The sequence below is a fragment of the Oncorhynchus keta genome, chromosome 28 (genome assembly GCF_023373465.1).
Source record: "Oncorhynchus keta strain PuntledgeMale-10-30-2019 chromosome 28, Oket_V2, whole genome shotgun sequence".
Classification (NCBI taxonomy): Eukaryota; Metazoa; Chordata; class Actinopteri; order Salmoniformes; family Salmonidae; genus Oncorhynchus; species Oncorhynchus keta.
This window is the reverse complement of record NC_068448.1, coordinates 37,103,640-37,128,334: the sequence shown is the minus strand read 5'-3', so window position 1 is coordinate 37,128,334 and position 24,695 is coordinate 37,103,640. Positions and strand designations below refer to the sequence as shown.

Below are 24,695 nucleotides of genomic sequence, written 5' to 3'. Positions count from 1 at the left end.
TAAACGTTGAAAATACAATGTGCTTTACAGGACAAAAACAAATAAACGTTGAAAATACAATGTGCTTTACAGGACAAAAACAAATAAACGTTGAAAATACAATGTGCTTCACAGGACAAAAACAAATAAACTATGAAAATACAATGTGCTTTACAGGACAAAAACAAATAAACGTTGAAAATACAATGTGCTTTACAGGACAAAAACAAATAAACGTTGAAAATACAATGTGCTTTACAGGACAAAAACAAATAAACGTTGAAAATACAATGTGCTTTACAGGACAAAAACAAATAAACGTTGAAAATACAATGTGCTTTACAGGACAAAAACAAATAAACGTTGAAAATACAATGTGCTTTACAGGACAAAAACAAATAAACGTTGAAAATACAATGTGCTTTACAGGACAAAAACAAATAAACGTTGAAAATACAATGTGCTTTACAGGACAAAAACAAATAAACGTTGAAAATACAATGTGCTTTACAGGAAAAAAACAAATAAACGATGAATATACAATGTGCTTTACAGGACAAAAACAAATAAACGCTGAAAATAAAATGTCCTTTACAGGACAAAAACAAATAAACGATGAAAATATAAGCTGAAATATTTACTACACTATAAGCATAACATAAAAAACTAAATGACACAAACTGAACAACTAAAAAGCACCCTAAGGAAAAGCAAAGTTAAAAAGATGTGTTTTAAGATCTCTTTTAAATAAGTAGTAACTAAAGGCTGTCTCTCCATGCCTCTTGGTCCTAGGCTTTGGGATAGTTAAAAGGCCAATGCCAGAGGACCTGAGGGACCTACTGGGTACATAACTTAAAAGCATGTCTGACATGTATTGGGGTGCACAATCATGGATTGATTTAAAAACCTATATTTAATAACCAAATGAATTATATAACTCACATGCATAGAGCTTAAAACAGGTGTATTGTGTGTTGTCCGTCTGGTCTTGGTCAGTACCCGTGCTGCAGCATTCTGTATGTGTTGCACTTGACCAATAGCTTTTTTGGGTAGACCAGACAGGAGAGCATAAAATTAAAGTAGTCAAGCCTGCTTGTAATAAAAGCATGGATGAGTCTCTCTGTATCAGCCTGAGAGAGAGACGGACACACCTTGGCAATGTTCCTCAGGTGGTAAAAAGCTATTTTGGTCACATTCCTAATGTGTGATTTTAAAATTTTGTTCAGAATCTAAACTAACACCTAGGTTTTTTTACCTGGTGTTTTATCTTTATTGCCCGTGAATTAAAATGCGCAGCTAGATACTCTCTCTGTGCTTTGGCTCCAACAATTAGCTGGAGGAAGTTGTGAGTCTTCCAAGTATTTAAATCACTAATACAGTCTAATAATTTATCTGTGGAGCTAAAATCCTCTGGTGACCCAGAAAAGTAAAGTTGTGTATCATTTGCGTAGCAGTGAAAATCAATGCTGTGCTTTCTGATAACGCGGACAGGGGGTAACATATATATATATATAAACTGAACAGCTGGTCTCTTTTGAAGTGTTTGTTGCTTTAGGAATAATGAGCTACTGTTGCACTTGCAAACATCTCCAAATGTGGATCAAATGAATTGAGAATATTGTTCACTAAGAATAACTGCAGGCCTACCTATACAAGCACAGAACAATCTAAATGCATATCTGCAGTCTAAAAAGACGCGTTGTTTATGATGTACCTACTAGTTATCAATATTACTGGAAGTGTATTGATGTTGCTCATGGCTCCACAGCTCCAGGTAAAAGTTGCCTTTTTAAGCACAATCTGTTCAAGATTTCACAAATTGATGTTGGATGGTTCCTCACCCTGAAAGTAGTCCATGTGCCAGGAGAAACTGTAATCGATAGCTGAGGTTTGTGGCTGTGAAAACCAAACTAACTTTAGCTACCGGTAGCTGAAATCAATGGAAGTGAATAGGGAATGTTTGCATGTTGTTTTTTTTTTTTTTTTTTACAGCCAAATCACCTTTTAATGAAGTAACTAAATATTGTTTGTTAGCTAGTTGTGGCTAAAGTTGGCTGGGAAAGGTGTGTAAGGGTAATGACTTGTCAGCAGATAGCCTAGCATCTCCACTACAAGATTTAATCCATGCTTGAAATCTATATGATAAACTCTGTACACTTGATATACACAAACAAAAATATATAAACATAACATCTACTGCTGATCCCTTGTTTCAATGAGCTGAATTTAAAAATCCCATACAATTTCCCTACGCACAAAAAGCTTATTTCACTAAAATGTTGTGCACACATTTCTTTACATCCCTGTTAGTGAGCATTCTACTTTGCCAATATAATCCATCCACCTGACAGGTGTGGCATATAAAGAAGTTGATTAAACAGCATGATCAATACACAGGTGTACCTTGTGCTTGGGACAATAAAAGGCCACTTTTAAAAATGTGCAGTTTTGTCACACAACACAATGCCACAGATGTCTGACGTTTTGAGGGAGTGTGCAATTGGCATGCTGACTGCAGGAATGTCAACCAGAGCTGTAATGTTCATTTTTCTACCATAAACTGCCTCCAATGATGACTGACTTCCTTATAAGAACTGTAACTCAAGATTGTTGCGTTTATATTTTTGTCCAGTATAATGTTGTATCATGTATTAATGTAAAGAGTTTGAGTTTGATATAATGCACAAAAAGTGACAACACCTTTACCTATTGATATGCTTCATGTACAGATTCCTGTTTTGATTGATACATATCAAAACAGGAGCTACCTGCTCCAAAGCCTGATGCAGAGCGTCTATGGACATTTGTGTGAGTAAAGAGTGCGAGGATGTAACACCAGAAAAGGTGGCTAATTGATTCCAATTCTATGTGTGTTTACGTGTGTGAATGTGTGTTCGAATATCCTCATTATCAAGTGTGTGTGCGTGTTACCAAGCTGTGGCAACACACACATGCAGACAGGCAGTGGTGTGGATGGGGTAGACTTAGCGAAAGGATGTGCGGTCGGTGTCTGACTCTATGGGCATGTTCGGGCCTGCGTCCTGACTGTGAGAGGCTAATAGCTGGGAAGAGCAACTCCTGACACGCTGGGATGCAGAGCATGCTCCGGCCTGTCCCTTCCTCATCCCAATCCACACCCAGCCGAGTGGCGGAGCATTGTCGGAGCGTTGTCGGTGCATCGGGAGCGCCGATAGGTCGTTATTGGAAAAGGGCTGAGGCGTTAGATGTCATTTTCATCCCATCATGACACTTCTTGCTCTGAGAGCTCCAGGAATGTTTGAAGTTTTGGAGGCAAAGGGCTCATTTGAAGGATGGATGGTGCATGCTTGGGAGCAATTATCCCTAATACAGAATAATGTGTTGTTTACCAGACAGACACCCAAGACACCCATAACAGCAGCTATGAGATCACTTGTAAATAGAGTGGCTTAAAGTAATCTTGGGTAGATTCGTTCAGTGTGAATAATCATGATGGGGGTTTTTATGAAACACAAGGTATTCTTTGTGTTGTGCCTTCTATTCTATTCCACCTACAGTACCCAAAGCAGGTGTCAACTCCCTCAAATAGCCAATACTGCAGTCTAAAACTGATGACTGCTGTCAGTCAAGTAGTTAGTGTATTCAATTCAATGTTCATTCCCAAGGACAGATTGTTACTGGGCTGTAAATGGCAACAACATGGTAACCATAGCCTACAATACATAAGACCGTACAGACTCTCCACACAGACACAACAGCACTCCAAATCCTCATCAGTCCAGGTAAAAGAGAACATTTTGAAGTGAAGTGTCATTGAAAAGGTCCTATTGGCAAGGGCAACTCATTGGAGTGGCAATGTCACCTTTTTAATACATTTTTTAACACATAACGAGCTGCTTGCAAACACAAACCAAGTCTGTCTGAACAGCAGCCATAGTATTTAAGGAGTTAATCTCTCCAAAGCCCAGTGCCTCCTACAGTAGCTGAGAGGTGACGGCCAAAACTAGGTGGTGAAGTCAATATGCCCCTATGCCATTCCCCATAGCTTGGGCCCCCACAAGCCTGCAACCACCCAGCCTCTTCTCCTACCTTAACCCTTTCAAGTCCACCACACAGTGTCTCAACTCCCCACAGACACTGATCCCCAAGCCGATTCATGTTCAAGCACGGGCCCGACGCAGGATTAAAGGTGTTATACACTCTCCTGCCATTTTGGGAATCCCCCTGCATTAGAAGCAACTCTTTCATTCCTATCGGCTTGACGGTAAGCTATTTTCTTTTCAGAAACTCACGCTTGACATGTTACTAGTAGCCCAAAAAAGCATTTGCGATGCAAATGGTCCACGAATGGACTCGACAAACATTGTTATGTCCTGTCTTGGGGGTTTCTTTGATTTGTTGTCCTACTCGAGTACAAATGCTCCTTTTGTTTAGTGCTTTGGGTAGGAGTTGCCTGTGGGCACAGATCTAGGATCAGTTTACTGTCTCCCAAATCCAAACCATAACCATTAGAGGGGAGAGAATGCTAAACTGACCTTGGTGCTTAGTATAGAGGTATAATCCTGAATCCATAAATATCTCATTTACATAAGTATACACACCTCTGAGTCAATACTTTGTAGAAGCACCTTTGGCAGCGATTATAGCTGTGAGTCTTTCTGGGTAAGTCTCTAAGAGCTTTCCACATCTGGATTGTGAAACATTTGCCCATTACTCTTTTCAGAATTCTTCAAGCTCTGTCAAATTGGTTGTTGAGTATTGCTAGACAACCATTTTCAGGTCTTGCCATAGATTTTCAAGTAGATTTAAGTCGAAACTGTAACTCGGCCACTCAGGAACTTTAATTGTCTTCTTGGTAAGCAACTCCAGTGTTGATTTGGCCATGAGTTTTAGGATATTGTCCTGCTGAAAAGTGATTTAATCTCCCAGTGTCTGGTGGAAAGCTCCATTCCTTTATTTTTTTTATCCTGAAATATTACGCAGTCCTTAACGATTACTAGAATACCGATAACATGATTTTGCCACCACTAGACTTGAAAATATCGAGAGTGGTACTCAGTAATGTGTTGTATTGGATTTGGCCCAAATATTTTTTTGCAATATTACTTTAGTGCCTTGTTGCTAACAGGATGCATGTTTTGTAATATTTTTATTCTGTACAGGCTTCCTTCTTTTCACTCTGTCATTTAGGTTAGTATTGTGGAGTAACTACAATGTTGTTGATACATCCTCAGTTTTTAATTAACCTAATGACAGAGTGAATGATAAATGATTAACACCTGTTAATGTTTTAAAGTCACCATTGGCCTCATGGTGAAAACCCTGAGTGGTTTCCTTCCTCTCCGGCAACTGAGTTGGGAAGGACCTCTGTATCTTTGTCGTGATTGGGTGTATTGATACACCATCCAAAGTGTAATTAATAACTTCACCTGGCTCAAAGAGATATTCAATGTCTGCTGTTTTACCCGACTACCAATAGGAGCCCTTCTTTGCGAGGCATTGGAAAGCCTCCCTGGTCTTTGTGGTTGAATCTGTGTTTAAATGTACTGCTCGACTGAGGGAACTTACAGATAATTGTATGTGGGGTACAGAGATGAGGTAGTCATTCAAAAATAATGTTAAACACTATTATTGCAGACGGTCGAGACAACTTATTATGTGATTTGTTAAGCACATTTTTACTCCTGAACGTATTGAGGCTTGCCATAACAAAGGAGTTACTTATTGACTCAAGACATTTCAGATTTTCGCTTTTTATTAATTTAGAACATTTTAGAAAAATATTATTCCACTTTGACATTATGGGGTATGTGTGTAAGCCAGTGACAAAAAAAAAAAAATGTTTTATTAATTTAAAATTCATGATGTAACACATAGAAATGTGGAAAAGTTCAAGTGGCGTGACTGCTTTTTGAAGGCACTGTATTATATACGTGAATCCAAACATCTATTCTTCATTTGTCTGTCTAGAACAAATTGAGAACTTTTTTTGTAACATTCATATTTCAGTTGGATACCATTCATATTCTAATTCCATATTTTATAATAGGGGACCAATTATAACAATCATCCCAGACTTTTACAAATCCACTTTTTTTGCGAGGTCATCTTCTTTCCCCTAAGCATTTGCTATACAAAATGATGAATTAATGTAATACCAGGGTATATTTTCACACCGTGATACTTAACATTCTTCTCCCACTCTGTCTAACTACTGCATTCAGGTAACAATACTGCTTTAATTGTTCCGTCAGGCAGACACGCAAGGCAGTTTAGTGCAGGGTGTAAGGACTCTCCCTGTGCTACCTTAAAGGCCCACTCTGTGATATTTACGGTCATTTTTTTTGTATGTATATCAAAGGGACAATCTGTGATTTGGAAATCAATTTTTGTACTTTGAAATAATGAAATGTATACCCATTGATTCTTGAAGAATATAACTTACCAATGCGTCACGAACTTCAACTGTCAGAACCCCAAATATAAGCTTGCTTTACTCCATTGTTTGTAGACAATATAATTGTGAACAAACACTGTATAGCCTCAAAACATGGTTAGAACTATAATTGTGATATCACGGATGGTCAGTCCTTGCATCCATAGATCTGTCTATGAATTTGAGAATGGTTACACAGCAGTCCTTCAGCTGTACCAAAACAGTGGTGGGTAAACTCTTTGTTATTGTTTGAACTGCAGATTGCCCCTTTAATTATAGAAATGCATTGATTCTTGAAGAATAGGAATTTGAGATTAGTTGGTTTACATTGCTCCAGCCCCATCGCTCAGCTTAATAGCAAATCAAGTGGAGGGGCAACCATTTTGTGATTTTTCAAATAAAGCAGTGGGCCTGTAAGGAGTGTATTACTCAGTGTGTATCACCCTGTGTGTGTGCTGCTCAGTCAAGTCGTTTTCTGTCTCTACTTGAATATCGCCCGACCTCAAGTCCTCAGGTAGAAGTGTTTCGGATTTGTAACAACAGTTAATCCGTTCTCATTCAACATAAGGTGATGGATTCCAACTATCAATCATACAAACTATAGAATATAAGAAACCAAACACTAACACCAATTCTGCAATTACAGTAGGCTCCTCTCCTAAAATCTGTCAAAGGAAGGGCCCATAGATTATCCCGATGAAAAAAAAAAAAAAAAAAAAAAAAAAAAAACGTTGGCCCCTGTAAATTGTCTAGTTACAACAACGGAGCTGGTGTTTTCTGAGTGTGTCCTCAGTCGCCATGAGACAGGTAAGGGGAAAAGCTTGTGTCAAAGAACAGTTGACAGACACATTGGACAGGAAGCCTATGTGTGGGGACAGAGTGGAGCCCCGGAGCGACGCGGGTGACAGCCAAGAGAAGGGCTGAAGAAAGACGTAACTCGGTGGTGGGTCAGAAGGCAGCGTCTCAGTGGCCGGGGGATCCTTTTACAGATCCTTACTGCCATCGAGCCCTGAATAAAGTCCCCCACGCTTGAGTACGCTTGACAGACACAGCCAAAAAGCCCCCACAGGCAAGGAAACACAGGTTCACATTTCAAACAGAGGTCAACTCTGTAACAATCCGGGGCGACACCTTTCGGGAGGCAACTCTTTTTCAGCTCAGACAAATCACATCGCGGCAGCTCCCGTTTCAAGTGTCTTTACATACATTCCTAGACTGTCGATTTAGTTTGGATTTGGGTGTATGTCAAATACATACATGTCATTATAATTCTTCAGGTGAAACAAATGTGAATATTGATATATGTTCCCAGGATTCCCAGGTATTCCCTTAATATTAATGGAGAAAGTGACTTTCTTTAACGGGAATCCTATCTTGCAACAGATAGCACAAAAGAGGTAAAAACAAACAAACCAGGATTGACTTTTAAACTAAAGAGATGAACTAACATTCTTAATCAGTTACTATAGTATATTGAAAATCATTCAACATGTACAACCATTCATTGTTGTTCAGAGCTGTATTTGTCAGGCACTACAAAGTAATTGTCCCCCCCGACAAAAATCTCTTCCCCTCTGCACGCCCACTTTGTTTGACACGTGTTGCATGCACCTAAATGGAAGCATTTTGGATTGAGTCGTATGTACTGAACCTTTTTAGTCATGCTTGTGGTATGGTATCAATAACAGATCAGTTCTGGGATGAAGAAAGTAACAACAGAACTAACCCTCAATCACTTGAAAAACAGATCACTGTCTTATACTGATACTAGAATAGTTTGGTCAGTGTCTGCTCTTTTGAACTCATGAAGAGTCAAAACACACAGATTCCCACAACTCAGTCTTCTGTCACAGGAGTGGTTGCAGCCATAGACATAAATATATCCTTGGTTGCAGCCAACAACCCATCTCATCAAGAGAACTTCACTGATCTAATGCAGCAATGTCAGTCCGTTCTCAGGGAAAGTAGCACCTTAGCCAGCACCTTTTAGTTTGTGACTTTTACATTACCTTTTAGTCTAGGGAAGACCGAGACACCGAAACAGACAATAAAATGAAAAACTAGGGAGAGCAGAATAAAGAGAGAGACAGTCAGACAGAGACAAAACAACCCCTTGCCGTCCCATTAGCTTGTGACATTTGCGTGCGCATGTATGTCTGCCATGTGTGTACGTCGACATGATCTGAAACTCACCGTCCAGGTGGCGGACTTGGCAGTACTGGACTGCTGGAAGGTGACCTCGAAGCAGTGGGGTCCAGGGTAGTCGGTGTTTGACGGGATAGCTGGCGCCGGCGACAGGCCGTCAAATGTGCTGTTGGGCTGCGAGTAGGGGGACGGCGTCGGCACTGCAGACGTGTTCTCCCCCGAGCTGTAGGGGCTGGTGGATGCCGCTCGCTGGCTCCCCAGGTTCGCCTCCATGCTGCTGCTCAACAGGTTGTACTGGGACTGCACAGAGGGAAGGAGGGCGGGAGGGAAAGGAGGAGGGAGGGAGGAGGAAATTGTTAAGGAAAAGGTAAGGCCCAACCTGGAGAGACATACAAGGATTATTGGGCTCATCGGGGGGTTCAGATTACAACACTCAAAGGAAGGGTTTTTGGAGGGGTAGGGAGGGATAGGAATTGTTGAGGTGTGTGTAAAACAAGGAAAATTCAAACAACCTTTCGCCAGTCCCCACAAGGAAAAATGCTATTTTAGGCTTAGGGGTTAGGTTCAGGGTTAGAAGTTAGAGAAAATAGGATTTTGAATTGGAATTTTTTGTTTGGTCCCCACAAGGATAGTAAAACAAACGTGTGTGTGTGTGTGTGTGTAGACCCCCACCCTGTATCCCCCCCAGGGGGGGCTGGGTGAGGTTGTAAAACATCAATGTAATCTGTGATCTGCCTAATTGCCTGCCAGTGCCATCTCAATGGGGAAATGTGTAACTGTGGTGAGAAACTTCAGATCACTAGCCAAACTATCTGCACATGGAGGGAAAAGCTTGAAGAAAACAATCTTCTAATACTCAATTTACAGACAACCTCAAAATCATCAATAATCAGAGAGGGAAAGCCTCTGGTCATAATAAAGTCTATACAAAGTCGCCAACTCCTGCAGTAACTACTGTACTTGATTGAAGATTAGCACACAGCTGATAATTATCAGTCATCAATATAAGCAATATCATTTTGCAATGGAGTGTGGAATACTGTGGAGAAATACATTCAAAAAAATAAATAAAATGTCTTTCCCCACCTGATCTCCCTTCACAACCCCTGGACAATCAAAACACTACTACTGCAATGAACTGGGCAAAACACAGGTATACAAGACAAGATTGAACACACAGACATAAAATCAAACACCAGAGTTACCTTTTTTTTCACGTAGTACATCCTTCCAACCGGCTGTATTCACTTTCACAACACAAACTCCTAAGTCAGAAGTTTCAGAGCAAAATAAAGCAAGAAGAAAAAGGAAGCATAGCCTGTAGGATCAGTAGAGGGGTGTGCATCGATGGACACAACTCTCTCCCAAACACAGCAGCACCCCTTCTCAAAGACCCTTTAATGGCAAAGTTTAGGGGGAAAAAAACACTGCCAGAAAGAACGACAGGGGATGAACTGAGAGCGAGGGAAAGAAAGAGGGAGAGAGACCCAAAAAATTGCGCCAGTGTTCTAATTACAGCATGCCTGGACTCAGACGACAACATCAGCGCAAGTATGCACACGCTGGAGAATGCATAGTGAAGACCCGCACAGCTAGGATAAACATTGTCTGTCTGACATTTGTCCCAGAGAGAAAGAGAGACCGAGGGGAATGAGGAAAACACTAAAAAAGTATAGGAGTCAGGCTCAAAGGTCACAGGAGGGGAGATAGTGGTGCGCCCATATAAGGACAGTGCATAGGATTGTCTGTGGGGCAGGCGGCCCATGTCATATCAATACTGAGTTGAATTCACACATTTTGAATGGGGTTTGTTGTTGTCAAGCAGCGGGTTGTGGTTCCCTAAGTGTTTAAAACAATGATGACTCATCGAAAGTAATTTTGATTCCCCCCGTACAGGAAAAACCAAACAGTAGGCCTATTTCTAGCCAGAACCTAGGCGTTCACCACTGGATCAGGACCCATGCACCATTTGAGGAACTTACACCAGACACTACACTCTCAGAAAAAAGGGTTCCAATAGGGTTCTTCGGCTGTCTCCATAGGAGAATCCTTTTTAGTTTCAGGTAGAACCCTTTTGGGTTCCGTCTGTGGAAAGGGTTCTTTCTACATGGAACCCAAAGGGATGAACTAACATTCTTAATCAGGAACCAAAAATTGTTATTTTCCTTTGGGGACAGCCGAATAACCCTTTTAGGTTATAGAGAGCCCCCTTTTCCCCCTAAGAGTGTACCTGACATGCAACTATAAAGACCCATTCCTGATTAAACCAGGCTTGGGCTGGATGTATAGTTCAAGGCTTGCTCTGAACATTGGTAAAAGCCAGTGGTTTCCTATAACAGCCTGAATGAATGAATGCCTATAAATGCATTCATCATTTGTAGTACACAAAGACGGTTCATAGAAAGTGTTCTTGATATTTTTTTTTACTGTTAATACTATGCAACATGTATCTATTTGAGAGACCTTGGTTCGTAAAGGGAGTTTCCACTATAGTGAGACAAGTCCAGCTGTTGTTGTCATCTCTAGAAAACATTTTAGACAAGTTCATCTGAGGAACATACTGTAGTCACAGAGGTAACCACACACACTTGCACCCACACACACACACACACACACACACACACACGCACAGGTGTGCTATGTCATAATGTCTCAGCTTGATCTATAACAAGTTGAAACAGAGCAAAAGCCTCCTGTGTGTGTGTGTGTGTGTGTGTGTGTGTGTGTGTGTTAGAATAGTGCACTCCCGGTGACCTACTGTTTGCGTCTTGAGCTAATCACAGCATCTAAAAACGTTCCATCTATCTTCTTATCAATTTACTGCGTTGGAATAACACACTGGTTAAATCAATATTGTTTTCAAGTCATTTCAATTAAATTACAATGAACTAATGTGGAATAGACATTGAATTGACAAATGTGACCCAGTGAGAAGACACAATAAAAATACAATAAATATCCCTACCAATCAGGATGCAATGAAAAATGCATTTCACGGCATCATGCGTTTTGTTGCATGTCTGGACTAAGCAGAATATTTGGGAGGAGTAGATTAGCGCCTGGTAACTGCTACATCACCAATTTGGTCTAAACTCTGATCATGAAGTCATGAATGTCTGCCCCCTATTGGGAGGAAATGGGAAGTGGCAGTAAAGAGGATAAGGTTAAGATTTGGGAAGGTAAGCTGATCCAAGATCTGCACCTAGGGGTAATTTAACCCCAGCGCCAGTAAAGAGTGTTTGTTATACTGGGGTAGTTAGAAGTTTCCCCTAACTGCTGGTCCAGGAACAGCGTTTTTATTTGACCATCCTAATGATTATGTTTATGATTTCTTACTCATTATTAATTAATGAATTATTCTCTGTTCGTGAAAAAAAGTTGCAAAATTCAACTTCTTACATCCGGTGTGAGATTTTTTGTTGTTGTTGTGAATTTAACTAGGCAAGTCAGTTAAAAATAAATTCTTATTTACAATGACAGCTTACTCGGGCCAAACCTGGATGACGCTGGGACAATTGTGTGCTGCTCTATGGGATGCCCAATCATGATGCAGCCTGGATTCAAACCAGGTACTGCAGTGACACCTCTTGTACTGAGATGAAGTGTCTTAGACCACTGTGCCACTCGGGATTCATGGAATTCACACAACAAATAATTGTGTGCATTGAAATATTTATCTTCAAAACTGTTATTGTGAACGCCTGTGACAACCAGTCCCATGATATCAGAACTGGAATGGTGACTATAATTCTTTATAGCAAACTCTATATCCCCAATCTACCCAATAAAGCCAAAAGAGCGTACCAATGTCAAATCAGTTGAGAAACATACCAACAATATGGATGGACTCCAGTCAGTAAGCATTTCACGGTAAGGTGTTGTATTCAGCGCATGTGACAAATTCAATTGGATTGGATTTGAAGTATAGTTAAATCCATGAGATACATCTTTTGTAATATTACAGTAAAATGACACTAGTCATCTATCATGTTAGTTACTCTGTGATAAATCTTAAATAGTATTTACACAAAAAGCAAAAGAACAGGAGGCATCCGACCTATCATTGACCCCCTTACATCTTCATCCGCCTACCCTACTTGAATAACCAGTCGACACAAATGATGGTTCTGAGTAACCGTACTACAGAACAATACTGTGACTGATTCCCAAATAAAACCAATGACACAATCCAACCAAAAATAAGTTTTATCCTCGCAAAAATAACACATCAAAATGACACATCCAAATGACATCCACACAGGTGTGTAGACTAAAACGGATATATATATTGCATAATAGCAGAAATAAAAGTCACAGACACCTTACCGTGGTGTAGTGCTGCCCGGGGTCACTAACATACAACATTTTAGATGTCCTGTAGAGAGAGGAGGGCGGTCGTAAGGAGAATGGCGCTCCCCTGACCGGGTGGTCATAGATGGAACTGGGAGAAGGGGAGCGGTAAGGTCAGGTGTGATCAGGTGCGGTCACTGCTATGAACCACACTAGTCATCTTTCAGATCCACAGGGCAGGTGAACCGCTCACTAGAACCCGGGTTGGGTCGTGATGGAGGAACGACGTATGACGGTTCATTCGCTTCTTTTGACCTGCCTCTGCTGCTGGTCTTGTCTCGGCCCTCTCAACTAGTTCTGCATCTAACAACAAATGTAAGGACCTCCCATTTTTTTTCCTCTCATGACTATTCATTAACTAGCAAGGCAAGTCCAGGCTTGCCCAGTGACATATTGGATCAGTCCAATATTGTACATCAGAAGGCTTGTTTGTAATTGAATAACTTGTCCTCTTCTCATAGATTTTGGTCGTGTGAGCATTGTTTTATGGTGTTCAGGTAAAACAACACACTCCCTCATAAAGCACTGACAAGGTATCTGTTTGCCAAGCACATTGAAAAATAATTTAAGTCGTCTGTTTACAATAGAGAGCTGTCTAAACATTTAGAAAATAATGTTATAGCAGTTTCTAGACTGTTGCAGCTGTTTTAGACACATACACACACACACACACACACACGCTACAGATGGCAGAGCAGAAGTTTGTGTGTGTGTGTGGGGCTTGGCTTGCTGCTCTCTAATTAAGGTGTTAACCTCCCCCTAATCCCAGACCACTCACCACAGAGTACTGAGGGAGGGAAAGGGCTCCGGAGGAGAGGGAAATGAGGAGGGAATCTCTACTTCAATGGAGGGAAAACCACGCCCCACCAATACAGGAACAACCCTGACCTGATACCGGCTAGTCTGTTATTGTCCACGCATGTCACACCGCCACAAAGTCGACGTGAAAAGAAAAGCATTAATCCATTCTAAAATACTAGTCCAGTATATAAACTGAGTGGACATGCATTTTTTATTTTCTTATTTAACTAGGCAAGTCAGTTAAGAACAAATTCTTATTTTCAATGATGGCCAAGGAACAGTGGGTTAACTGCCTTGTTCAGGGGTAGAACGACAGATTTTTACCTCGTCAGCTCGGGGATACGATTTTGCAACCTTTCGGTTACTGGTTCAACGCTCTAGCTACTAGATTAAGTGTACATGACATAGACTAACCAGGTGAAAGCTATGATACCTTATTGATGTCAATTGTTAAATTCAATCAGTGTAGATGAAGGGGAGGAGACTGGTTTAAAGAAGGATTTTTAAGCCTTGAGATGATTGAGATATTGATTATGTGTGCCATTCAGAGGGTTAATGGGCAAGACAAAAGATTGAAGTGCCTTTGAACGGGGTATGGTAGTAGGTACCAGGCGCACTGGTTGTGTCAAGAACTGCAACGCTGCTGGGTTTTTCATGCTCAACAGTTTCCTGTGTGTATTAAGGACAGTCCACCACCCAATGGACATCCAGCCAACTTGACACAACTGTGTGAAGCGTTGGAGTCAACATGGGCCAGCATCCCTGTGGAACACTTTCGACACCTTGTAGAGTCCATGCCCCGACCAATTGAGGCTGTTCTGAGGGGAAAAGGGGGTGCAACTCAATATCAAGGTGTTCCTAATGTTTTGTACACTCAGTGTATGGTGGTAATTTCACTCGTCTGTATTTTAACGTATTTCTTCTTGTGAGGACTAAATCTTATCATAACTCAAACTTCCTCAAATCTCATGATTTTACGCTAATTTTTGAAAGTTAGGACTCAGCCCATAGTGTGTTATTAAATTGTGAATGAAATTGCAGTTGAACTAGACTTTCTCTTCCTACCATGACGTTGTCGTTCATGTCCCTCATGTGGTAGATGTCCATGCAGACCTCTGTAGCGTTACTGGGGGTGCTGGTGGAGGGAGCCTGCCTCTCCCCAGAGTGACCCCCGTGGGGGAGCTCAAAGTAGGTGGTGTCCGGTTCTCTGGGGGGGTCAACAGAGACACATTCTGATCAAACACTTCTCACTCAGATCCAAAGACAAGGATCCATCATCACTCACATATGAACAAACTGACCAAAATCAAAGAAAGAGAATGGCCCCAATTTAATCTCTCGTGGGCAGAGTATGCGTGTTAACCAAGAGAATCTGTCAAGGCTGTAATCGAATGGCTGAGATAACTAGCAGCAGCAGTTCCTGTGTTTGTGTTTTCATCATTGATTATTTGGACAAATCAGGATTGGGTGAAGGCGGTGCTTTAAATCTTTGAGTGGGGATTTCAAGCCTGTGTGCACAGTAGTTAATTAGCGGAAGGGGGGGGGGGGATTGTCTGAAAGTTTATTTTTGCGACTTCCTCTCTGGCACAACCCGAACTCTCAACTGTTAACACATTTGGACCCAGAAGCAGAGCTGGCAGAAAACTTGTGGCGACACAGCATTAGCCTCCGCTACTGTTCAATCTGGTGTGACGCCGCCAAGCAGCAGCACCGACCGCCTGCATTTTTTCAGGTTCCAGTTCAGCAATTACCTGCTCTGTCGCAGTCTACCATTGAAAACCATTGAATAGTACACGCAGCAAAGTTGTGCTATTTGTATTTGAGGAATGTGATTGGCCATTCATTCAAGCACTACTACGCTCCCGCGAATCACATTTCGAGCAGTACAGAAGATGATAGCTACCTTCACACAGCACACGCAAGCTGTCCTGAGCAAAAAGAAGCATCCATCATCTACTCGCTGAGCTTGTTTATTATATGAAAGTGATTTACAAAAGTAAACCCTCAATAGTGAGCACACTAGCAATATGCTGGTTACTGTTGATAGTCTGCTAAAAGAAAACTATAAAAATACCCTTTAGCATGTGTCTTGGCTAGCCTACCGTAGCCAGGTCCAATCTTAAAAGGGCAGCATCTTATTTTGCGACGTAAAAAATGATATTCTAAATTGAATGCAATTACTACAATGCAATTGTAAAGAATAGAGTAATGGCTTACATTGTTAAATTATATTAACCTCTAAATGTCTAAGCCATTGTTATTTTTTTACTAAGCTAACAAATGGACTTGTTTTAAGATGGTCATACGATGGATAATTTACCTATTTGATATTGAATTTTAGGGCCCCTTTAGTTATCAAAAACAATTTACAAATGATTTAATAAAGTATTGAATTTGGTCTTCACCGCTATCGCCCATAGAAACGCATTGAATATAATGCCCGGCCCGCCACAGGAGTCACTGGTGCGCGATGAGACAAGGATATCCCTACCGGCCAAGCCCTCCCTAACCCGGACGACGCTAGGCCAATTGTGCGTCGCCCCATGGACCTCCCGGTTGCGGCCGGCTGCGACAGAGCCTGGGCGCTAACCCAGAGTCTCTGGTGGCACAGCTAGCACTGCCCTAGACCACTGCGCCACCCGGGAGGCCCCACCACAGATATTTCTGTGAGAAACCTAGGCGGATGTGGTGAATTGAGACACAGCCCATGCAAAAAAAAACATATCTCTAGCTTAAATTGACGGATTCTGATGGGGATTTTTTTATTATGTTCCTTAGATTGTCTTCGTGTCAATAGACTCTTAAGGATTTACAGCTTTTTAATACATATCATAATAACCAAATATAGTCTATTCATAAATATGCAAAAAATGTGTAAGCGAACAATACAATTGTATTTGAATTCATTTGATTTTAATAGCTGCATATAGAGAGAAAGCATGCAAACCTACAGTATAGGCCCTGCATGACCCCAATGCATTTAAAAACTACTCAGTGTCCGGGCCAGTTAAAATTCTGTCATAGACTACGAATAGGACCCAGAGTTTTACATGACCAGGTCATGAGATCAGGAAAAACTCCAGGCCCCAGAAAAGACGCCTACGAATTTTGCCACACCACCTTTGAAGCTGTGGTGCCACCTCTGCCAAGTAAATAAGAAAACTGACCATATTTCACCGAGTTTACTTCTGGGTAACAGCGATTGCCCCAATTCAATGAATTGCTAATAAGGAAGAAATAGGGCACATTCTGAATTGTTTATGACCATCTCTTTTGGCACACATTAGCTGTGGAATAAAATAGCCAACTCAAACACTTATTTCACAACTCAATAAAAATTTTATTAAATGAGACGAAACACTGCACCAAAAAGTGAAAAAAAAACCTAGTCGGAATAGATAATGCAATGACATAAAATTACACTTAAAATGTAATAAGTATCAAGAGAGAAAAGGGAAATTGTCTGGTCCGTTCATGGCTTTACTGTGTGTGTGTGTGTGTGTGTGTGTGTGTGTGTGTGTGTGTGTGTGTGTGTACACTTACAAGGTGTTCCACAGGTGCTCGAAGGTGCTCCCCTCGTCAGCAGCAGTGGGCTGGGACATTTTGGCAGGAGGGTAATCCACCGAAGGGCAGATCACTCTGTAGGGGTCAAAGGTCAACTAGAGTTACCGGTGGGGTATCAGGGATATACAGAGGCATGAACTGTCTCTGACACAAAACCCATCAGGCTGTTAAACAGCCACCACTAACATTGAGTGGCTGCTGCCAACACACTGACTCAACTCCAACCACTTTAATAGTGAAAATTGATGGAAAAAATATACCACTAGCCACTTTAAACAATGCTACTTAATATGTTTACATACCCTACATTACTCATCTCATATGTATATACTGTACTCTATATCATCTACTGCATCTTTATGTAATACATGTATCACTAGCCACTTTAAACTATGCCACTTTGTTTACATACCCTACATTACTCATATCATATGCATATACTGTATACCATCTACTCCATCTTGCCTATGCCGTTCTGTACCATCACTAATTCATATATTTTTATGTACATATTCTTTATCCATTTACACTTGTGTGTATAAGGTATTAATTTTGGAATTGTTAGGTTAGATTACTCGTTGGTTATTACTGCATTGTCGGAACTCGAAGCACAAGCATTTCGCTACACTCGCATTAACATCTGCTAACCATGTGTATGTGACAAATAAATTAGATTTGATTTAGATAACATTTAGACTAAAGTAAAGGGTATATAAGTAGTTGACAGACTGTCATTTTTTAAATATTCAGATATTAACAGTGAAGGGTAGGCTAGGTAAAGAAAAAAGGTTGGGCACCACTGGACGAGCTAAATCATTCCTGTTCACATATGTGAACATACAGATAACTCACACAAAACCACCACAACTGACTAACCAGGTGGCAATAGGCACTATATGTTTGCCTTTTTTCATATCAAACAAACATTACAACTACATCCTTGAAAGGAGAAGGAAAGGAGAAAGGAAAAACAGATGTGTTGCCAGGGGAAGTGATTCACTCAGGGTAATTTTATCGATGGCCGATAGAGTGTAATCACCGAATGGCCTGAGTGTGTTGATGATGTGCAGGGAGTGTGAGTGCGACACACACAGACACACACCCCTGTCTCTTGGTGCTGCTGTTTCCAGGTGTGATCACACCGGGTATGGGCCCAGTAGACTGGCACAGGGGTGTCGGGGGCTCGACATGCCTGGGCCTGCCCGCTCCTCATCATCTCACCCAAGAGAGGACCGTGTGCCACGTGGCATCGCACGCAACTTCCTCCTTCCCCTTCCCACTCTAAAGGATGAGGGCCCCACCCCTCTCCCCCATAGGAGAAACTACCAATCAAGTTTAAATATTGAGCTCTGTGGGCTTCGGAGCTGCAATAATGAATCTGTATAGGCCTAAGTAGTGGATATCGATGCATGTATGACTGAAACACGTATGACTTGCAAAATATGACAGATGGCTTGGATCAGAATCTTTGTTTGCTCTGCTGCTAACTGCACTTTGATACAAACAGACCATATTGACACTGACCTCTGATACACTACATGACCAAAAGTACGTGGACACCTGCTCTTCAAACATCTCATTCTATAATCATGGGCATTAATATGGAGTTGGTCCCCCCTTTGCTGCTATAACAGCCTTCACTCTTCTTGGAATGCTTTCCACTAGATGTTGGAACATTGCTGCGGGGACTTTCTTTCATTTAGCCACAATTGCATTTGTGAGGTTGGGCACTGATGTTGGGTGATTAGGCCTGGCTCGCAGTCGGCGTTCCAATTCATCCCAAAGGTTTTCAATAGGGTAGAGGTCAGGGCTCTGTGCAAGCCAGTCAAGTTCTTCCACACGGATCTTGACAAACCACAAAAAGCACATGGACCTCGCTTCGTGTATGGGGGCATTGTCATGCTGAAACAGGAAAGGGTCTTCCTCAAACTGTTGCCACAAAGTTGGACGCACAGAATCGTCTATAATGTAATTGTATGCTGTAGCGTTAAGATTTCCCTTCACTGGAACTAAGGGGCCTAGGCCGAAATATGAGAAAAAGCCACAGAACATTATTCCTCTTCCACCAAACTTTACAGTTGGCACTATGCATTTTGGCAGGTAGCATTCTCCTGGCATCCGCCAAACGCAGATTCGTCCGAACGCGTTTCCCCTGCTCCAGAGTCCATTGGCTGTGAGCTTGACACCGCTCCAGCAGACGCCTGGCATTGACCATGGTGATCTTAGGCTTGTGTGCGGCTGCTCGGCCATGGAAACCTATTTCATGAAGCTCCCGACGAAACAGTTATTGTGCTGACGTTGCTTCCAGAGGCAGTTTGGAACTAGGTAGCAAATGTTGCAACCAAGGACAGATGATTTTTACACGCTATGCGCTCAAGCGATCCCATTCTGTGAGCTTGTGTGACCTACCACTTCGCGGTTGAGCCGTTGTTGCTCCTATACGTTTCCACTTCACAATAACAGCACTTACAGTTGACCGGGGTAGTCCTAGCAAGGCAGACTTTTGACAAACTGACTTGTTGGAAAGGTGGCATCTTATGACGGTGCCACGTTGAAAGTCACTGAGCTCTTCAGTTAGGCCAATCGACTGCCAATATTTGTCTATGGAGATTGCATGGCTGTGTGCTCGATTTTATACACCTATTAGCAACACGTGAGGCTGAAATAGCCGAATCCACTCATTTGAAGCGGTGTCCAAGTACTTCTTGTATATATAGTGTAGGTGTTTCATAGATCAAGTAATCAAAGCCTATACAATGCAATGGACAACAAAACAAACCAAAAGTGACCGTTGCTGTTTAAGCAGATGGGTATGCTACTGATAAAATAATCCAGACAAAGCCATGATTTAGTAAACAATAACAACAAACACTTCAAATAAGCACTGATCAAATCAGCATATTGACAAAAGTATTATGTCAAAAGCATGGTGTAAAAGCTACATCATGTCCTGGTATATCCTCTTACATAATTCTGTACATTCATGTGCAGACTTTATCGCCTGTCCCTGTAGGATAATATATATTTTTTCCAGGTAGAACCCTTTTTGTTTTCATGTATAATCCTTTCACCCATTGAAGAACACTCAAAGAACCAGTTGGTGAAGCTCCTATGGGACAGCCATTTATGAACCCATTTTTCTAAGAGTCTATTACAAATGAGAGGCTACAATAGGCCATTTATATATTATTCAATTGAGAGTATATTTTTCCAAAACTGGAATATAATTTCCATTCCTCAAAACAGCCTCCACAAAATTGAAACACACAGCACGAGAAAAGTGTACAATCATTTCCTAATTGATGCGAAAGTGTTGCTAAAATTACCGCAAAATTCTCCTAAAACAGGATTTCTGAGTTTTCTATAGTCTCCAACACAACTCATTCTTGAACACATAGTCCCTTCCATTCGACCGCTATAAAGCTTACTCTATTTACTAATGCGCACAACGAGGCGTCATATCTCCTTAGCAACATTGTAAGAGCTAGAAGAAAAACTGTGGCAAAGGTTCGTGGGTTTAGGGGTTGAGCTGTGCGCACGAATGTGGAAAAGTTTAACCCCTGTTAGAATCAAGTTTGAAGCGCGTCGATAATAATGCATGTGTAGAGCAATTAGGCTAATATAGCAATTAATAGCCATGCGAAAAAAGCACGTTTGGGCATGCATAAAAATTGAATTTGTGCATAATAGGCTTGCCGTGATGACACAGACACTAAAAGGTGAAAATTATCTGCTGTAATGTCAACAGTCATGCGTAATCACTAAACAAACAAATAAACACACACGCGCGCTGACAAACAGACAGAAGCGCGCGCGCGCAGGTAGGCTATGGACAGATGAATTGCCATGTTGAAGCAGCTGCTTGTTGGTTAAATTAGGTTCCCGCTATTCCCGTGGTAGCTGCCGCCTTGAGAACTGTGCAGAACTGCACTTGGGGTAATTGAGGAATGGCAGGGGATTTAGCATGAAGAAATAGATTTCCATCAGGACGTGGTGGAGGCAACACACATTTCACTTACACAGAAAGGTCCATGCAGCTATACCAATTTTGGAATAGAATTGAAATGCGATGAAAGCATATGTGATTATAATTTAACTGTTTTTATTTTTTTTATAAATAATAACCTATTTCAAAGATATTAAAGATGAGTGGATAAGTGATCCTTAGTAAGAGGCAGTGTAGGGCCTTTGCCTTTATGTGAAATTAAAATGGCATATCATATTAAATAAAAACTCTTCCATATTCCAATAAATATCCTGAATGCATTGCAATAAGGGCAACAAGCAACTAAATAAAATAGGCCTATCGAAATGCACATTGATGTGTGGGATATGCTGATTTAAATTCACCTGTTCCACGCCCAAGTTGGAAACACTATGCAGCACCCATGACAACGACTAGATAGATACACAATACAAGCCATTCCTCCTGGGTAAATCGCCCTCCAGCAAACTAGGCTAATACCAGTGTTGTGGGAGAAAACTCTTAACGCCATTTGTCTAACCCTTATTTACACAAATACAAATTAGGTTGACTAAACGAGCTTTTATAATCTGTGAAATGTAACTGAATCTACGATGATCGTGTATTTCAATTTAACGGGAGTAGATTTAATCAGCCTGGCAGAAAACAAAATGATACGTTTTCATTATTGTTATCATTTATTTGTATTATTCGTCACGTATTATTACCAGTCTTATTATTTTTTATTATGGAAATAGCATAATAATGATAATATATTTTCATTACTTATTTTTCCAGGTTTCGTCATCAATAACACTCTCGATTTAAAAAAAACTGTTTCTGAATTTGCGTCTTTATTTTCTTATCAGACTTATTAACATCTAGCTGTTGTGTAGCCTACTCTGAACACTGTACAATATTTTGAATGCATTATTGATTTTTTTTATTGACAAGGAGGGTTCACAGAAAAACGATAGGTTATGTTTGAGTTTTGTTTCTGCAAGTTTGTATTATTGGTGTTTATACAACTCCACTTGACTTGTAAGTCAGTTTACCCTTATATATCACAATAATTGACAGGAGTTTACGTTTCTGTTCAATATAATATTTTGGAGACGCCAATTTCCCAAATCTTCTTCTGAATACTTGCTTTACAGATCTATAATTATGTAGTAACGCTCAAAGTATTATTTTGATATGGATAAATAATTGTAAGCTATAGGCTAATGCCCTTTGTTTAAGCCTTGCTATGTGACTGCTTCCCATAACATAATTAGGCCTATGTGCAAACTGCAAAGACAAGAACACTTACCAAACAAAATGAGCTTGGTCCAGTTTGACTACGTCCAAAAATAATGTGGTAGTGATAAACAGCGTATTTTCCTTTTTATAACATGTCTCATATCTGTAACATTCGTCAAAAATCAAGCCATCGATTAAAAAGCACACATTATCGAGTATTTTTTTATCCTTCCAGAAATGGCTGACCACTCACGACGAAGAAAATCATTAGATGATAAAGCGAGGAAACTTTAAGTGTCATGAGCTTCCTCCGCGAGGTTGTGTTATTGAGATTTAGAGTTGGGTGGGATTCGGGTGACAGGAGGAGGTGTTAGCCGCGGTTTGGGCGCACACGAGCGGGAAACATTTTCCTAACTCACTAGGGGGCACATGGAGGCAAATGCTAGATTAACCATTGGGAAAAGAGTTCTAACAATAAAGCTTTGAAACAAAAATACGTTGTTTTATACTTGTGAGTAGCCTGTCTGAAGCCTAGATAGAATAATTGCGTTGCAGAAGTTTAAAACTATGGGGCACTATTACTACTACGCTTTTTTTTGTATTTTTTTATTTAACCAGGCAAGTCAGTTAATAACAAATTATTATTTATAATGACGGCCTAACCCGGACGACGCTGGGCCAATTGTGCACGGCCCTATGGGACTTCCAATCACGGCCGGATGTGATGCAGCCTGGATTCGAACCAGGTACTGCAGTGGCCACTGCTCCACTCGGGAGCCCAAATACCCTCAAAATGATTCGGCATACCGGAGATCACTGTCACATTCCAATTTGTTATATATATACCGGGCCATAACCTGAGCTGCAGTGCACCGGGCTAATAGAACTCCCTCGTTGTTATAATGTGAAATATGGTTTCTTGGAGACGCCAATTCCACAAATCTTCTTCTGAATATTTGCTTTACAGACCTATAACCATATTTCACATTATAATAATGAGGGAGTTCTATTAACCTGAACTGCAGTGCACCGGGCTATGGCGCATGACGTGAACAGGCAAAACGTGGAAAGCCTTATTTGTGACCCATGTACAAATTAGAATTGTGCAATAGCAGAGCATAAGACAGTTGCCACATCAATGTTACACTGAATTAATTAGTTAAGTTATAGTTATTAAATGTTATATTCTAATTGTATTTAATGATATTGGTTATATTCCATTCCAATATTATATTCCAATATTTTTTTGGTATAAATTAAGAACAACTATTGAAAACTTTTTGCCCCTGAATGGTAACTGGCACCTCCAGGGGCAAGTTACCCCGATAAACGCGACCCGAGTTCTTAATTAGGAAACGCTAGTTGGATGACTGTTCAAATAGATTTTTCCCAATCTGAGCTAGTTTTTTTTCCCTGAGTTCCCAGTTGTCTTGAATGCACTGAAGTCTGAAATTTCCGAGTTGTCAGTTGTTTTGAACGCGGCAACTGGTTCCGAAACGAATGCACTCACTTTCCACCATATTAAAACACCTCACACCGGGATAACCCGGGACAGATAATCGAATCCCCTCTAGGTAACCTCTGCTGAACTACATTTCCCGGCATAATGAAAAATTGTCTTCATGCTGATTGGATGGCGCTCTTGAGATCAAGTGCGTTTGATTTGGCGCGCTCACCACGTCGGGTGACAGAGGAGATTGCTCTTTGACCAGACTCTTGTGCAACTTCTGCTCATCCGGTACCAGAGGTGAGGTAAATCAATCGCACCGACATAAGTATCAGACAGTTATTGTTGTCATGCACTTGTTTGATAGCATGTGAACGAGGAAAGTTTTCAACAAACCCTGGATACCGGTGAGTCGCTCAACCTTTACGATAAACTTCACGCTAAACATAAAACATCGTTATATGTGTGGAACGAATTAGTGAACTACGGTATCTAGCTAGCTAGGCTAGCTAACGTAAGCTTGACGATAACACTACTGTTAACTTGAGCCAGCTTGCTTAGAATGCAAAAAACACGTTAGCTGACCTTCGTCATTGGTTCACATTTACTGATTTGTTTACGCGACTGGTAGCAATAACAAATGATTCATTATCAATAGCTAGCCATTTCAACTGGCATCAAACAGGTGTAGCTACTTTGCTAATTTAGCTAGCTAATCTGTTAAACCTACTCGCTTGCCATTATAGAGCCATAACACTCTTCTGTGCTACCAATGCAATGTGCATGTT

At 40.9% G+C, this 24,695-nt stretch overlaps 2 protein-coding genes across 11 annotated transcripts in view; one reads left to right on the top strand and one right to left on the bottom strand.

The window, feature by feature from the left end:
- The window catches only part of wrap73 (WD repeat containing, antisense to TP73), a 63,217-nt gene that overhangs the window by 15,914 nt on the left and 22,608 nt on the right, over positions 1-24,695 (top strand). The window contains exon 1 of one of the 4 annotated variants that reach the window (XM_035741006.2): positions 24,085-24,212. The exons of 1 other annotated variant lie outside the window; for it this stretch is intronic. The gene's annotated coding sequence lies outside the window, so the exon portion shown is untranslated. Of the gene's footprint in view, positions 1-24,084; positions 24,315-24,695 lie in introns of those variants that run through there. 2 more of the 4 variants (XM_035741005.2, XM_035741004.2) reach the window with 2 other exon arrangements.
- The window catches only part of tp73 (tumor protein p73), a 44,982-nt gene that overhangs the window by 13,943 nt on the left and 6,344 nt on the right, over positions 1-24,695 (bottom strand). For 2 of the 7 annotated variants that reach the window (XM_052482926.1, XM_035741000.2), the window contains exons 2-4: positions 17,234-17,329; positions 14,756-14,897; positions 8,588-8,839 (exon numbers count right to left, since the gene is read on the bottom strand). In XM_052482926.1, coding sequence (XP_052338886.1) covers positions 8,588-8,839; positions 14,756-14,897; positions 17,234-17,329 — 490 coding nt within the window. Of the gene's footprint in view, positions 1-8,587; positions 8,840-9,744; positions 10,094-12,865; positions 13,103-14,755; positions 14,898-17,233; positions 17,330-22,530; positions 22,782-24,695 lie in introns of those variants that run through there. The other 5 variants (XM_052482927.1, XM_052482928.1, XM_035741002.2 and 2 more) reach the window with 5 other exon arrangements.